The sequence below is a fragment of the Hipposideros armiger genome, unplaced genomic scaffold, assembly GCF_001890085.2.
Source record: "Hipposideros armiger isolate ML-2016 unplaced genomic scaffold, ASM189008v1 scaffold_65, whole genome shotgun sequence".
In the NCBI taxonomy this organism is placed as follows: domain Eukaryota; kingdom Metazoa; phylum Chordata; class Mammalia; order Chiroptera; family Hipposideridae; genus Hipposideros; species Hipposideros armiger.
In genome coordinates, this window is record NW_017731415.1 from 435,364 (window position 1) to 453,420 (window position 18,057).

At 43.3% G+C, this 18,057-nt stretch overlaps 1 protein-coding gene across 3 annotated transcripts in view; it reads right to left on the minus strand.

Moving 5' to 3' along the window:
- The window catches only part of DEPTOR (DEP domain containing MTOR interacting protein), a 151,719-nt gene that overhangs the window by 101,937 nt on the left and 31,725 nt on the right, over positions 1 to 18,057 (minus strand). For all 3 annotated transcript variants that reach the window (XM_019642097.1, XM_019642096.1, XM_019642098.1), the window contains exons 2-3: positions 6,914 to 7,092; positions 5,483 to 5,606 (exon numbers count right to left, since the gene is read on the minus strand). In XM_019642097.1, the coding sequence (XP_019497642.1) occupies positions 5,483 to 5,606; positions 6,914 to 7,092 (303 nt within the window). The remainder of the gene's footprint in view (positions 1 to 5,482; positions 5,607 to 6,913; positions 7,093 to 18,057) is intronic.

The window sequence follows — 18,057 nt, forward strand, 5'->3', positions numbered from 1 at the left end:
ATCTATTTTGCTAACTGCTGAAAGATAATCAAGTTTTGTAGCTTGGTACATGCACCCCAAATATTTTCTACCATATGAAGGCAGTGTACACAGATTCAGTGTTGTTCAAGTCATGGACAGTTATCCTGCTTACAAAGGTTTTATTTGAAAGCTAAAACTTGTACTGTTTGGAAGAAGGAAGGCTCTATTGAAGTGCTATGGGTCTAGGCTATCTGTGCCCACGCAGAATTAAGTAGGAAACTCTGAAGCTCCCCCTGGAAAGATGGCGTGCCTTCTTCTTTGCATCTTCAGTCCACAGTGAAGGTTTGACGAAAGCTTGTTGATGGAAGTGTATTGTGGCCTGGACGTGCTCAGGTTAATTCCTCAAAATGACAAAGTCTGGGCACTGATCCAGGAGCCTACGCCCTCTCTCTCACACTCCCTTCGAGCTGGCAGCAGGAGACAAACTGTAGGACACCTCATATCCTGAGACACACCTTGTCCTGGGTGCTTAGACGTATTAGTTCATTCAAACCCCCACAAGAAGTCCATGAGGTCGATACAGTCAATGTCTCCATTTACCTGATGGGCAAATGGAGGCCCAGAGAGGTGAGGCCAAGTGCCCCAAGGACCAGAGCCAGGGTTCACATCCAGGTAGCCTGGCTCCTAGGCAATTAACCACTATGCTAGGCTAAATGTTAAAAGAATATAATAAGAATAATAGGTATCATGTATTTATATTGTTATCTACTATTCTAATAGCAGCAGCTAACATTTCTTGGGCTCTCACTCTGGGCCAAGCACTATGCTTAGCGCTGGACAGACTGCATTTTATTTAATCCTTCCAACAGTCTTTCCAAGTGGGTCCCAGCCTTGTCTCCATTTAAGACCACAGATCAGAGGTTCAACAGGCTACTCAAGGTCACAGAGGCTGCGACTAGAGACCAGGGCTGTGTGGCTCCAAAGCCCACACCTGCTGTCACTGACAACATGGGAAGGTTCATGTCACCAGCTCACCTGTACCTCTCCTCACATTGGGACGACTTGACAGGGCCAGCTCCTGACCCTTAAGTAGCATTCACTCAAGTACCTCTGAGTTAAGGCCACTGGGGTGAGAAAGGCACTCAACAGGTAGCAGGGTCACTGAATTTAGCTTTGAGACCCAGGTTTGTCCTAGAAAAATAGCAGACTGAGAAACACCCACCATGACGGGTGAGAAAGCATGGCTCCGCAAAACCCCAACCAGAAACCACCAAGTTTCACAAAGCCCCATTAATAACACAGAACAAACCAACTAGAGGAGAGCAAAAAAGGAAACACTGACAACACAGCCAGTCCCTCCAAGCTGGTGCGGGGTTGCGGAGAGAACAGCAGCCAGCACACCTGCCACCCTGGGTTCAGGCGAGACCCCGTTCCTCTTAAAAAACAGCACTGTCACCCAGAAATGACTTGACTGCTTTGGGTCCCAGATGGTCCTCCTTCTGGGGCCATTCCATAATGCTCATCCATTTTATATCATGATTTACTAAATTATTATATTAATTATATTATTATTATTTACTACTCTATTATTACTCTTATTGAGGAAGTTAAGATAAAATATCTAATGGAAGCTTTGAGGAGCTTCGTTTACAAATAAAAGGCAGTGCTACGTTTATCACATTTATAGAACACCACCTAGATTTGCCATGAAAGGATATCCTTTTACTCTCTTTTGCCAATGTCTATTTCAGCATTCTGGAATATTCTCAGTAAATTTTTTTACAGAAAATGCCACATCCAGATATTTACAAACTCAACGTTACATGTTAAGATAAACTACATTTTTTTAAGATAAACTACATTTTGAAGTAAATATTGCTTTCATTCATTTGAACTCCAATCTCTAAAGGAAACAAAAAAAGATTTATTAATAGCCCGGTAGCACTAAGTTTGGACTCTGGGCTCTAGGGTTCAAATCCTAGCTGTTTTTCACTTGTGAGTTGACCTTGGGTAAAAGATTTAACTTCTCCCTGCCACATATTTCTCATTTATAAAATGGATAGTATCTAACTAAAGGGCATTATGATGAAAAAAAATGGGTTAGTCAGGATGTCACACACACAGTTAGCAACCAGCAACTATTATCAGTTGTTATTTTCTGAAAAGAAAAACAACAAAAGGAACAGATATTTTACAAGACTTTTCACAAATGTTAGACATATCCTAAACAAAACTTCTGGTTAAATAATACAGGGAAAAATCTTCAATTCTAAACTAAATAAAATACTTGAAAAGATGAGCTATGACCAAACCAACTATGCATTTCTTAATGTTATTTTTAAAAAGTCTCCAAAACTTGCAAATTAATAGTCCCTGTTGAGATTCATGGAAAAGATGGCCAGGGAAACAAGGAAAATGCATAAAAAATAATTATGGGTATGGCATAAAAATAATTACACTAAATAAAACTGATCAAATAGGTAAACTGAACCATCAGTTCCAAAGGCCCCCAAGTCTGTGCCTCACACGTTCCAGCAACCAAAAGTAGGGGCCAAGAGTTGTGAGGCAGCAGCTAGTTCATGCAAGGTTAAGCACTAATTAAATGCCTTTTCCTAGTGCTAATTTCACAAGCAGTTTGAAGAAATACATTTACTTGGAAATGGAGACACTGAACCCTAATGACTGGAAAGCCAACAGCACACAGAAAAAGTACAGCAATATGCATCAACTCGTCCAGGGATCAAAGAGTTCATTCATACTTTTCAGCAAATATTGAACCATCTCCCATTGGCCGGGCACCTACTAAACCACCAGAAGTACAAAGGATAAAGCAGTCCCCACCCTTAAGTTTCATAATCTAATGCAGAGAACAAAGACGGAATTTTAATACAGCTCTTTGATGGGGAAACGCACAGTTGCGGCACCTGATTCAGTCCTAAGGGGATATGGAAGGATTCCCAGAAAAGGTCATATTGAACATGAAGCCAGCAAGAGTCAGAGTGAACTAGGGAAAGGGGTGAGCGTAGCATGAAGCGTCTTCTAGGCAGAGGGAACAGCCAGTGCAAAAAGCACCTCAGAAGGCCGCTTGTCTACTCCCTGCTCTCCAAGGGCTTCCCATGATACTCAAAATTCTCAACGCCTATCATGGCCTTAAGGGTTTTGTTTTGGTTTGGTTTAGTTTTTTATTGGGGAACAGTGTGTTTTTCCAGGACTCATCAGCTCCAAGTCAAGTAGTTGTTTCAATCTAGTTGTAGAGGGAGCAGCTCAGTGGCCCATGCGGGGATTGAACCGGTAACCTTGGTGTTACGAGCACTGCGCTCTAACCAACTGAGTTAACCAGCCGCCCTGGCCTTAAGGGTCTTATATGATCTGGCCCCAACTCATCTTCTACTATTCTCCCCTTACTTCCTGCCCTCTGGGCACTCTGGCCTGTTTACTGGCACAAAATATGCCAAGCACATTCCTGCTTCCAAGTCTTTATCCTTGCTGTGCCCTCCTTCTGGGGCTCTGTCACCAGATATCCTCAAGGCTCATTTTATTCAAATATCACTCTTCAGGGACACCTTTACTGCCACTCCCCCCGCCCCATCTAAAATACCTCACTACCTTCAGTAAGTCTATTTTTCTTCTGAGCACTGAAAACCACCTGCATTCTACCACATTCCTCTTCATGTGTTATCCATTGAATGCCTATCTCTTTAATTAAAATGATGGGGGCACTGGCTTTGTCCACCTTTGGTTCAGGGCACATTTCCAGGGCCTACAGCTGTGCTTGGCATGTGGTAAGGGCTCAGTACATGTTTGTTGTAAACTTCGTGAATTAGTCAATGGCCAGAAGGTGGAGAGGAGCCTTGGATGGTCCAGAGACACATACAACAGTTCAGCGTGAATGGCACACAGGATGTAGGGGGAGGAGCAACAGAAGGTCGGGCTGGAGGAAGTCTGTTTTACAGAAGGTATGCCAACTTTCTTTAGAAACTTTTCTTATTTTGTCTTGCCGTTATACCCATTCCATTAGCAAGAATAGCTCTCCACCAGACATTTTCAGTTATTGCTAATCCCAGCCCCCACAGTGTGGCGACCCAGGTCCCAAGAGATAAACTGTAGCAAAGAAGAGCGTTACAAAGGAACCCCTCCAGCTTCCTTTGATGGAAATGACATGCATGTTTTTGACAACATAGACTCTTATGGTTTGAAGGGACCAACATGGTAATCTAAATACCTAAGGTCAGCTAGAATTTTCAAAAAGGAACTAAGAAAATAAAACAGCAACAAACATGTATACACACATGACTACACAAATGGAAGAGTTGATGGATTCCTTCCATTCCAATTCATGTGAGTCACGGAGATAAGGGTTTTTTCTATACTTCACTATAGAAAGCAAATGACAGGAGAACTAGTATATATTGGACCTTAAGTTGGCTGGACAATACCAGCTCCAGAAACAGAGGTGACCAGAGCTATTAACAGGACAGAGGCAGAACACAGGAGAGACAGAATGGAGGGTGGTCATCAATATCGTGTTAATATCTGAAATTGGGCTTTCATCAGTGGGGTCTGACAACACACCAGAGTTACTGAGCTAAATACTGAGTACATGACACAGTTTATTCTTTTCATTTCCACAACAGCACTAAACACCTAGGAGGTGGGTGCTATTGCCACTCCCATATCATAAAAGAGGACACTAGGGTTCACAAAGGTAAGGTGACAGGGCTAGAACTCAAACCTTGTCTGGCTCTTAACTATCATGCTACTTAATCTGACCACCTGGGCCCCTCTTTCCCAGGCACCAACCCATCCATCATAGAGTAGGCTCTTTGATATGATAAATGCCTATTTTTATTGATTTACATGGCTTTGTTTATAAAGGCAGCCACCATTAAGGAGGGGTACCATCGCTCCTACGGGCCTTTCTCTAATTGGCCTGGGGGTAAAAACAAACAAGGGAGGTAGGATGGGCAAGGGAGCACAGACACAGCTGATCAACTCAGAGACAGATCTGGGGAGATTCAACAGCCACCAACCAAATTCTCTCCCAAAGAGCTCAGAGATCCTTCCTCTTAAACCATCCTACTCTCTGAAGTTCTCTAACTACTCGTCTTGTGATGTGAACTTGAACTCCCCCTGTACTTGACACCATATCTCTAGCTGTTGCCGCGACTACAGCTCCACATTGCACAACAGTATTTAAAAGAGAAAAGGAGCAGCTGCCTCATTTGATGGCAAACATCAAGCGCCAAGCTTTTCTTTTTACTTCTGGGGTTTTGGGAAATTGGCTTAAATATAGAAAATACTATTTAAATAAATTCTTTATTAAGAATCTTAAGACATCGACTTAATTTCTGGCAATGAGAGAAGCAAAGGAGTGATGAAGTTTTCTCATTATTAAAGGAACAGTTATGTAACCATCCCACGTGGAAAAGCCAGGCTGAAGTCAAAATGATAAAAGACTAAAATAGCCCTGTTTCTCTCTACAAGTTCAGATTACACTGGGGGAATTTCATGGGCAACATACTTCTCATATAGCCTCTGGCCTCTCATGAAGGCTTTCACCTCATTGTCCAATGGGAAGGTGCCGTCATCCTTTCTAAAGCGGTAGAAGAGTTTGACGTCCTTGAATTCCTTGTGCTCATCACACACTGAAACGCAATATACAGAGAGAGGCAAATAAGAAACAAAATAATTCTTATTTAATTAATCAAACTCATTTGCTAATTAAGATTTGTTTTTCTCCAAATGAAGAAACAAAACTCATAGACACAGACAAGAGTTTAGTGGTTTCCACAGGGTAAGGGGGAGGGGGGTGGCAGATGAGGGTAAACAGGGTCAAATATATGGTGATGGAAGGAGAACTGACTCTGGGTGGTGAACACACAATGTGATATATAGATGATGTATTACAGAATTGTACACCTGGAACATGTGTAACTTTGCTAACAATTGTCCCCCCAATAAACTTTAATTAAACATAAAAAATTAATAAATGAATTAAAAAGATTTGCTTTTCTCCCTAGTTTTTCAAGCACACAACTATATGATTTAATACATATATAGTATTTAGCACAGTACCTGGAACAGAATAAGTGCTCATATTATTAGGTATCACCATCATCATCATCTATAAAAAATGTCTTGAAATTCAATTAATCACTCAATCCACACACTTTTCTTGAGCATGATACCAGGGCAGGCATTAGTCTCAAAGAATGGAAAATCAAGTGAGATAAAGAGAAATGGCAACAAGTAATTAAAATGTGGTGTGCTAAGGCTATGAAAGAGATGAGGTGATACTGCAGTGGGAGCCCAAAGGAGGAGTACCTGGTACCCCAGGAACCTCGCTTTGGGGAATGGACACTTCTCTGAAGAGTTTGCATATAGGTGGAGACCTGAAGAATGAGTAGCAAATGGGCAAAATGAAGAGAAAAGGCACTGCAGCCCAGGAGACTAACAGCATGTGGAAGTTCTTGGCCAGGGTTAGGGATTTCAAGGAGACATGGTTCTGAATGTTCATCGGACCCCTGAAGAGTGACAGCAAAAACTTGCAAACAACCTACATGCCCATCAGGAGCAGAACGGATAAGTGTATGATGGGGAAATTACACACGGCACATGCAGCAGTGAGCACAAGCAAACAGGAGGTCCACTATCATCGTGATGACTCTCCCAAACTACATGTACAAAAGAATAAACATATATCTCTATAACTATTGAAAACGCAAAATAATATATGTTGCTAAGAGATGCACATACAGAAAAGTATAAGCAAGTTCATGGAAATGAAGCCAAATGCCTCTTGGAGAGAGGGAGGGAATGTAACTGCGGAGCGGTACATAGAGGAGACAAAGTAAAATGTTTTATTCTGTAAGTGGGCAGGTTTGTATCTGGAATAGAAGACGCGGTCCTCCATCTCCTCTCAAGTTACCTTGGCCGTCGCCACCTCACTCACCATGATGAATGATGCCCCGGTCCGCTAACTTCTGCATGAGTTTAATTGCCGTCTCTCTGTCAGACGCCTCTTTGTGCTCAATCAGCCAGTCGATCAGTTCTTTTGCGACAAAACAGTTTGGGTAGGTTTTGAGATGATGTCGCCTATCTTTAATAACCTTTTCTTCATGCAGCCTGAGCCTGGAAATAAATTTGGGCAACTGCTTTAGGAATTTTGATGACAACACAAATTATTAAGCCAATCCCAGAGAGCACTGACAAACAGACACTCTAAACACAACAGAGCACCATACAAATATCTTGATGTTAATGGGTGATTTCCATAGTGACAAAACCCAGAGGCCCCAGGAAATGATTCCACCCTCAGATCCAGAGGTGAACCAGGTAAGTGCGAGGGGAAAACAACCACAACCTAGAGCTTTCCTGCCACTCAGGAAACCTGGAAAAGCTCTGACACCCCTACCCTGTCTCATCCCTTCTCTTTATCGCCCCACCAGTGTGGGCTCATGGCTTCAATCAAGCAGCAAACAAAACCTCTAGCTGAAACCCGGTATTTCCTCTTCATCACAGATTGCTCAGGGTCCACCATATTTGCAGGCATTCATTCATATGACAAATATTGGTGAGTGTCTATTACCTGCCCATTAGGCACTTCCAGGCATTAGAGACAAACATCGGAAAACACACAAGGTCTTTGCTTTTGTAGGCCTTGTTTACATGCGGGCAACGTTAATCCTTTTGTGAGGCTCACTGGGTTCCAGGTGCTATTTTGAGCACTCTACATAGATTGACTCAGTTAATATTCACAACAACTTCATCAGAAGTTATTATTGTGCTCTCTCGCTCTCTCTCTCTCTCTCTCTCTCTCTCTCCAATAACGAGAACTGAGGCCTCAGAGACCTTAAGTGACTTGCCTAAGACCACACAGCTAACAAGTAGTGAAAGAGATTTGAACCCTAATAGTCTCACTTCAGAGTCCAGCTTTCCAATGGCCACATCATGCTGCCTGCAGCTAGGGAGGGCTAAGCAAATAGTCCAGGAGAGATGGATTAAAGCTGTGGAACACATACAATTTATTTACAGGCTGAGAGATTATCATGAGGGAAAGTGGTTGACACAGAGCTTTCCCTTATTCCTTTCAGAACTCAGTGTTTTCCCCCCAAGGGTCTTAAATCTGCCTTAAAGAAAAAAAAAAGTTTCTTCCCTTTGTCTTCTCTTTTTTGATCACCCTTGCGTTTACTTTTGAACTCTCTGGGGAAGGGTTTGAATTGGGTGAACCATGAGGTCAACTTTCTTCCTACTTGACCCTCGTGGTTCCTATGCTCCTAGGTCAATTCCCTAGGAGCATTGTTAAAAAATGGAGTGCCACATGAGTGTATCACACAGTAACTGTATGACCTGGGTAAGTGACCTAACGTCTCTTTCTCTCTCTGTACGATGGAGGCAGTTATGCCTACCCTATCCTTGGCAACGGGAGATTTGGGGACAGAATGTCCATTGAGCACCAGCCTCCTCTCTCCCCCTCCCTAAGGAAGGAACTAGGTCATAGTCTCGCCTGTTTTCTGAACAGAGTGCGCTGAATGGAAGTTAATGGGTTTTGATATCCCAAGGGTTGTGATTATGAGTTGGGAACATACTGGGCGGGAGCTCTGAGGCTAAGCTGCTCTTCCTTGTGAGACACGGTTACAAGCTGAACTGTGTTCCCCTAAAATTCATATGTTGAGGCTCAAACCCCCGGTACTACAGAATGTGACTGTATTTGAAGATAGGGTCTTTTAAAAGGCAATTAAATTAAAATGAGGTCATTGGAGTGGGCCCTAGTCCAATATGACTACAGCCTTTATCTGAAGAGCACAGGACACAGACATGCCCCAAGGGAAGACCATGTGAAGACACAGGGAGAAGGCGGCCATCTACAAGCCAAGGAGAAAGGCCTGGGGGTGGGGGGGGGGACCAACACTGCTGATACCTTGATCTCAGATTTTTAGCCTCCAGAACTCTAAGAAAGTAAATTTCTGTTGTTTAAGCCACTCGGTCTGTGATACTTTGTTACGGCGGCCTGAGCTAAGACAACCAACTGTTGAAGGCTGAAGTCTCCTGAGTAGTCTGGGGATGAAGGGCTCAGCTGGGACATCAGCAGGGAGAAAGGGGAGGGAGAGAAGTGAGAGTCCTAACAGCTGTTAACTGCATGGAAAGAAAAGAACCATTCTAATGGAGTGCCTACTATATGCCCAGTATTGTACTAAGCATTTTCACATGTGCTAACTTGACTAAATGCTACGGCATGAATGTTTGCACCACCACCCCCAAATTCCTATGTTGAAATACTAAATCCTTAATGTCTAACCACTATGCTGTACAATTGCAACTAAAATAATATTGAATGTCAACAGTAGTTGAAAAACAAACAAAAAACATTTTTTACAAAACCCCAAAATGTCAGTTATGAGGGCAGGCAAGAAAACAGGACTAAGATATGAAGGCTTGGCTGTCGTCCTGACACTGTCAGGAATTCCAGACAATCAAACTTCTGAGCATCAGTCTCATTGGTAAAATGGGGAATGGTGCCCACCTTGATTACCTCCTCTCACCATCACAAAGCTCATACATAAGGATAAAAATAGCATTTGAGCCTTACTATGTGCTAGGTACAGTTTTAACTGCTTTATTGGCATTAATCCCCCATGCCGGCTCCCTGAGGTGGGTCCTGTGAAAACCACAAATGATACCCATGTAAAGTTGTAATTATTAATGAAAAAATAAATGAGCCCTAATAAAAAAATGAAAACACGTTCACATAAGCGTGCTAAAGTCAACACATGAATCCAGTGGCAATGACACCAAGTAATTTGTTGCATAGGCTCAACGTGGCAGAATGGGAAGCATTAATTCTCAGGCAAGATGTCTGTCAGGAATTCAGGAATAATGAAGACCAATTTATTTAGAAATTGAAAAGTGGAATAAGCTACCATATAATTTGGTGGAGGGGGAATATGTGATGAGCCAAAAGAGGGCTTTGAGGTCCTGTAAACTTTCCAACTTAAAAGAAAATATATTTGGTAATGTTTATCTTTAAATACCACGGAATAGAACCTTTCAGTTAGTATCCTTTTATGTACCCTGAACTTGGTGCTAATTCTTGAGCATGCCTGATTCCCACAGATTTCCACCCTGCTTGGTGGGAGAAGCACTAGACACAATCCCTTCAGGCCCACCAGAGCCTGGTACATTTCAACGTTTAGAAAACTGAGCAGAGAGGTGACCAGTTAGCTCAGTTGGTTAGAGCGTCATTGCTGGAAACACCAAGGTTTCCGGTTCCATCTCCGCATGGGCCACTGTGAGCTGCGCCCTCCTTAAAAGAGTCAACACTGCCATTGTAGCCTGAAAGCAAAACAAAAACAAACAAACAAACAAATGAAAACTGAGCAGAAGCATGATGGAGGGGAAAGAACTTTGGATCCAGGAGATAACCAAGAACCTGATATGTTTAGACATGTTTACCAGGGGTTAAAAATGTTCAACTGTGTTACCATCTTTTTTTCTTTTAGTCAGAAACACAGTATTCTAAAAATGAGCACTGAAAATTGCATAGTCCAGAAAAAGTGTCCCAATAAATAGGTAAGAGTTTTTACACTGCAAACACATAATCAAGTGTTTGGCCTGGCTCCATGGGTACTTAATAAATATTTGGAGAACAAATGAATGTACAAGGGCACTAATAGAAATGAAACCTTTTTTTTTTTTCCAGAAAAAGTAGGGAAGTTCCTCATTAATGCGGCAGGAGTTCCCACCCACAACTTGAGAACCATGTATTACACGAAATTTATCTAAGTCTTTTATAAAAAAACTATTTATACTTTCACTTCTAGGGTAATCAATTTCCAGACATTTAATTTAATCCCATGTGTGTATGTTTAAAAAAGTATTTCCTTTTATTTGAACTAAACTTACCCCCTTACAAGTTCTCACAGGTTTTAATACACGTATATGTGTGACGTTCTCCAAGAAGGTGAGAGAGTATGCAGTATTTTAAAGTCTTGTTAAAAATGGAAATTTTGCCTTGCTGAACCTCTCATGGGATAACAGCATGCTCTAGAAAAACTCCACAAGATGCTGAACGAGGGGCTAAAAGCCACACTTTAAACACAGCATTTTGCCTGGACCCATGAGTCACATTGTCTGCCATGTCCAACATCCCCTTTGATTTAAAACTTCTCCCCCACACCTCACCACCCCCCGTCCAAGCAGGGTTGAACCCCCACCCCCCCTGCCTGTTTTCCTTGCATGGGGAGCACCTGACTGGAAGAGCCCTTGACCTACAGTGGACCCTGCCCATGCCCACGGGCGATTCAACATGGAGACCAGGAGCACACGAATCTCCCCACTTTAAGCAACAGTAATTGGCTAAGCCAAACAAAATGGCTCCCTCCAAGATTTAAACTAGAGCTGAAGTTTCCAAACTCTAGTTGTATTCCAAGGAACACATTCTTGAAGTAGAACTTACCCAGACGTCAATGAGTAAAACAGAACAATGTGGGGTGCTCTGGCTAAAAAAGGGTACGGCTGCCAAGTCTAGAGTATTTCCTGGTTTCCCCATTCAGTTCTCCATGTACACCCTCCACATCGTCCCAACTAGCTACATGGAATGCCTAGAACAAAGGTTAAAAATCCCCACACTAGAGGACATGAGAAAATCGGCCAAACAGGAATGAGAGGGGAGTGGGGCAGGCCAGCACAGGGAAGCTGAGAGCCAGGGAAAGAGACGCAGCAGGTGGAAATGAGATGGCAAAAGACAACGCGGAGCACCTTGGTTCTTCAGGGTTTCCCAGTTCCTCTCCCAAGCTGAGCTCGCCCTAATAATAACCAGGGCAGTACCAATCCTTTCAGATGGCTGCCTAAGCCGCGATTCTCTGGACCCCACAGAACCTCACCTACCCAGGTTCTCAGGAGCGCCTCCTGGAAGAGCACGCTCTACAAAGACCTTCCACCCTGACCGCAGGCTTCCTCCCAAGCTTCCTCATCTCTGTCTCACCTCCCAACCACAAACACGCCCCCCTCCCTTGCGGCCTGGACACACTGGGCTCGTCTCCATCCCCTGAACACGCCATCAGCCTCCATGCTTCTGCTCCCTCCTCCTGCCTTCAATAAGCCAAAAAAAAAAAAAACCCAAAAAACTCTATTTACTCTTCAGTTTGAAAGGCACCTCCCCCAGCCTTCCAAAGCCAGAAAACAACCTTCTCCCCTAATATTTTAATGTCGTTAATAAAGCATTCATCCCCCTGTATTACAATTAAATGAGGTCAGGGATACCAAAGGAGAATTGCTTATTTATTTTTGCCATTCTCATGCCTGACACATAGTAGGGAATAGATCTTCACTGATGTGAAAAAAAAAATCAACTGGTGCACACTAGGCACTCAGGATCAATCCACACTGCACCACTGGGGAGAAGAACCATCTCTATTTTCGCTGCCTTTTCAATCCCACCGGCTCAGGAATTTCAATACAAACACCACCTTCCCATCATTCATCTCAGACAGTTGGTTCGCAGGCTGTAGAGTCAAGGTGATTCAGTAACGTTCTATTCCTGTCCAGCATAACCAGCTGCTGAAATTGCATCAGACAATTTCCTCTTGCAGCCCGAGGAGAACAAACACTCCTGAGTGCAGGGTGTTAATAACCCCCACAAAATGCCCGTCCTTCTGATAAGAAGTGGAGAAATTGTTTTTGCGAAAAATAGCTTGCGGAGAACAGCAGCAGGTTGTGGAAGCCAGGGAAACAAAGGCGGGGCAGAAACTACAGATTCTCATTTAAAAACAGCGTCATAAATCTCAGCCAAAGTAAACAGTTTAATTAAAAAACACAGCAAGCCAAACAGTGGGGCTGACAGCGTGAGCCTGCTGATTTGGGCGATAGCCCTGACAGAAATGTGCTTTCAACCAAAGCTATTGTCCTTTCCAGATGTTGTGCAGCAGCCAATAGCTGTCCCTGGGGGTCAGAGTACTTAGAGAAAATCACTCATTATCACCCACCCTTGAAAGGCCCTGAGTCTAAAAGGATGAGAAAAAACAAAACAAAAAACAGGAACAAGTGAAATCTAACATTACTGCATTTCCCTGCAATGTTTGGATTTATTTTATAATTAAAATTTCAAATGATCAAAATAATACATGTTCATGATAGATTAAAAAAATCAAATATGTGTCATACATTGTTGGGTAACTGATGATGAATTGATAATTGTTGAAGCTAGAAGATAGATGCATAGGAGTTTGCTACACTATTGTATTTATTTCGGGATGTGTTTGAAATTTTCCTTCACCCCACTTTCTGAAGAAACCCAGTATTAATAGTTGCATATGTATTCTTGCAAAACTTTATCATGTTCACATACATGGATGGCTATATATTTATATTTGCATGTGAAATAGGATCGTAATACATATTTCATGTAGTTTTGCTTCAAGAAGATGCTTGAATTCTCCCGGCCTGATCAGAACAACAGAAAAAATACAGACAGTGATAGGAAGAGAAGAGAAGAGAGACCTGGTTAATGTAAACAGACCATATGCAATTCTGGAGAGCCAGGAGGAATTAGTCTCAGAAAACACACACACACACACACACACACACTCTCACACATTCATACACATACACACACACACTCACATACATATACATACACACACACACACCCTGCAGAAAGCTGCAGTAAACACCTTCTTCAATGGTAATGTCAAATGTTACACCAGCAAGACTGCTTTTCGAGGGCTGTAAGCAATGGCTCTGTGAATCAGGAACAAAGCTCTATACAGAGCCCTTCCAGGCTTCCTGTCAAGTTAGAACAAAGCAAAGTCCCATGCACACTGTGTGTCTTGTCATCCCAATGAACTGAGATGGTAAACACACCCAGGAAGGAAGATTTGATTCTTAGTCCCGTAAGTCATGCACTATATTTGAAATCATGACAGAGTACTAGCAGAAATAACAGTAATACCTTACATCTGGTTGGAGCCACACACTATCAGAGCTGAGCCTCACGGATATCCCTGGGAATTAGGAAGCCACTGGCTACTGGTTTGATAGATAAAGAAGCAAGCTCTGAAAAATTAAAGTGACGTGATCCAGTCACATTTTTAATAAGGAACAGAGTCAGGACTTGAACCCAGATCTTCCGATTTCTCTGTTGAGAGAGCTTTCTGTGCCATCCAACTTCTAGTGGCTGGAGTATCCGTCTTCTGCCTACTTTGTGCTCACACAGGCTAAGAAGAAGAAAACAGTCTACTTATGCTCAATTTCCATGGGTAAGGTGAAAATGTATGCAATTTACACATCACACAGCTACCTCTGTAAATATAAATGGGGTTCACAGAAGTGCCTGCAAAAGAAGTCATCACGTTGTCTTCAGGTCTGCACTGAGCCTATATTGTATAATTAAGATGACATTCCTGGGGGTGGGGGGGGTAGGAAATGGACCTGGTGAATAACGCCCGGGAGAGTCAGCATCAGTTCATGTGCGACATCTAAGGAACACTTTTAAATGACGTGTGCATGAAAGTTCACGAGGCCCTTTCCAATCTCTCATCTCTAATAACTGTGTACGGTGCCAGATGGGTACTAGGCTTATCGGCGCAATCACTTCGTAAGGTAATATAAATGTCTAATCACTATGTTGTACACCTGAAACTAATACAATAGTGCATGTCAACTGTAATTGAAACTTTTAAAATAAATAAATAAATACATCTCTCATTTCATCCTTAAGAGGTAAACACAGGGTCAAGGTGGGAAGGTCCCTGAGTCAGCCTTCCTGATCTCATTAGACCTGGGCTTTTTCCTAAGACGCTTCCTGTTCCAAAGGAACAAAGAGCGATGGCATCAACCTCTCCAGTTCTGATCGCTTCCTCTGATGAGTCACAAGAACAGGCGCTCTTCCTGCTTGTAAAGTGCCTTTCCAAGTAGCTCCAAGATTTTTTTTTTTTCAGACAAGTCATTATTTGTTTACACACCACACCCAGGAGTATCTAACTGACCTTTTACAGGTGAAGAAACCAGCCCAGAACGGCCAAGGACACAGAGTGACTCACAGGACCAACGCTGGGAAAGGTCCTTGCTTTCGTGTTAGACTGTGCAACTCTTACAGCTGGTGACCGCTTTCCATCCCAGTTGCGTCGTGCCCCTCTGTAATAAAAGATGCTGACTCCCAACTCCTTCCTCCCCCAAACAGGAATTTGCTCTTCACTTACCACGGTGGTCCTCAAACTGGGGCATGCATTATGTCCCTCCCTTCACCCCTGTTCCCCAAGACCTGGCACAGGGCTAATAAGTGGTTCTGTTCAGGTGGCCACAAGCGGGGGATAAGAAAGCATCGTTTTAAGGTAGGAATAGGGACTCAGTTGCATTTGTTAGGAAATTAACTTCCTGCCCTCCGCATTTGCTATTCATCACTCACTCATAGCAGAACTGTGGGGCCAGACCCAAGTTCCAGCCATTATTCTCTGTGTAACTTTGGACAAAGCATTCAACTTCTCCGGGCCTCAGCCTTCTCATCTATACAATGGGAATAATAATGGAGGTCTCATCTTGTGCGGATTAACCTCCCTGGCGGTCTGATGATGTCAGTCATTTTGTACCCAAAGCGGTACAGTGTTTTGCATGGAAATTTGTTGTTTTATATTGTAGGCCTGTAATTCTTAGGAATTACTCACTTAAATCTGTCCAATCAAGAGTCTAGTAGGCATCCCAGGTATGATAAAGTTTGAAACACAAAATCATAAATTATAATATAATAAATAATTATAAAAAATAATATAATTGTATTCAATAATGTAATCAAATAAAAACCACTGCAGTTTGTCATCGGCCGGCGTTCTCGTCGGCAATCACGGGAGGACACCGCAGGATCTCAGGGAGCAGGTAAGGGACTTCTCTGGGACACTGCAGTGTAATCCCGAGTGTGGCTCGGGGTTACCTCTTCTGGCTGTGAAAATTAACCCCGAGTGTGTCTCAGGGTGACCGCTTCTGGCAGTGAAACGTAACCCCGAGCCACACTCGGGATTACCGCCAGGGTAGTTAAATGACTCTATGTAAAGTGTGTAGCACATAATAAGCTCTCAGTATCAACTCTTACTCCTGTTGTTATTATTATATAATGGATTGCCAGACGCACCACCAAGAAGCCACTACATAGGCATTTCGGTTACTTTTCAGAGCCAATGGAGTCCTCAGCCGCTGACCACTGTCTTTCAGTATGGGTGCAGGATTTTTACACTAAAGTCGCTTCATGTCTCTGGGAGTGAATCAAGGAACAACCAGTGTGGGCTGGCAATCATGCTCAAAGCTAGCTTGCAGTAACATCACCTGAAGGGCTAGTTAAACCATCAATGGCTGGGCCCCACCTCGTCCATACCGAATTCAGCCAATCTGGAGGTGGGCCCAAGAATTTGCACATCCAACAAGTGCCCAGGTGATGGTGACACTGCTCCTTAGGTGGCACATTTTGGGAACCATTGGTTTAGAGTGAAACAGAACCAGCATGGTGCTACAGAAGAAAAAGGAGAGGGTGATGGGAGGAGGCTGGGAGGGGAGCAGCCCATTAGGCGTGTGCTGATCAAGCAGACCTTAGTGGGTCAGGGTGTGATCAGGGTGAGACATGCTCTCTGGGAGTAAGTTTCCTGGCACTCGAGTGCCCTTCCCCCGAGAATCGGGAACCTGCAAAAACCCTACAAGGCTTACAAGTAAACTAACTCCCCGGCCAGACTTGCAGTATCATTTTTAGAGCCCCTCCTTCTTTAAATGTACCCCCCGACACACACCTGCTCACTGATGCTTACAGGAGCACAGCCTTCCATCCAGTAAGAAGTCATAAAAGTCTCTTTTTTTCTTTTCTTTTTTTTTTTAAGGCGGGTCTTGGCTAAGGAACAGGTGACAAGCTCACTCGTATCAAATGTAATCAGTTAAGCAGCAAGTCTAAAAGGAAGGTATTAAATCGGTTCCCACTGTGATTAGGAGGAAGTTTAAAGTAGGAAGACAGATGATTCCGAGGGAAGCCGGGCTCAGAAAGTGGACTTCACAACGTCCCAGCACGGCTGGACCAACACAAGCCAGGTTCTGTGTGGTCTCTGGGAGGTATCAGGCCACCTAAACGGTAGTGTGTTCAGTTTCTGTTTCTGTCTAGGCCACAGTGACAGGCGGGCTCTTGACCAATTAGGACCTGATTTGGTTTCCTAATCTGAAAAATGAGGAAGCTGAGTATATTTATCTCTAAAATCTCTTTCAGCGCTAGCTAACTTCTGTGTTTTTGTGGACACCCTGAAGAGCCTCCAGGGTAAATCCTCGCTCAGGAGATCAAAACAGAACAGGCCGTGTGGGGCACATTTTGTACTGAAAAGATCTACCGCAAACCATCAGGCCAGGGAGCGCACAACAACCAATTTCATTTCCTCTGGGCTCCCAAACAAGGATGAATGCCTCACAGAGGCTCTTGTGCTAAGCAGGCTGCACAAACACCGTCTAGGGTTGCAGTCATCTATTTTCAGCTCACAGGACAGATGCTGAAGCCACCAAAGAGCCACAGGCTTTGGGTGTGCAAGTCTATAACCTGAGAATACACAAGGTTTCTCCAGGTTTAAAAATATCTCAAGGGCCCTTGAAAGTGTCATCAGGGACAATCTGAAAGTGTCATCAGGGACAATCTGCAGGTATCGTGGAGGCTGCTTCCAGCTAAGGGGCTTGTAAAAGATGTCTCAACTAAGATACGTGTATTGAACCCCAACTGCATACCAGGCATAACTTAAACAACTGCTCAGGATGAACTAGTTTCTGTAGTTCAAGGACCATGTAATGGACACAGGTATTGTTTCTTCAAAATGAAAAGGTTATATTCTATGTGTATAAGGCTCACATACACACACTAGACAAAGTCTCCATAATATATGAAAACTGAATTGATCCATCATTATTTTCCTCTTCTTCTATTTCCCGTTTTAGCCTAATGCATCACCATTTGAGCCTCTGTCCCAAAATGTATGCTCCTCCTCTACCTATCCATCCACGAAGGTCTAGCTTAACTCAGCCTTCCACTGTGTCTTCTCTCATCCAACCAGATATGACCTAGTTTCCCTGGCTCCTCTATGATATAGTTTC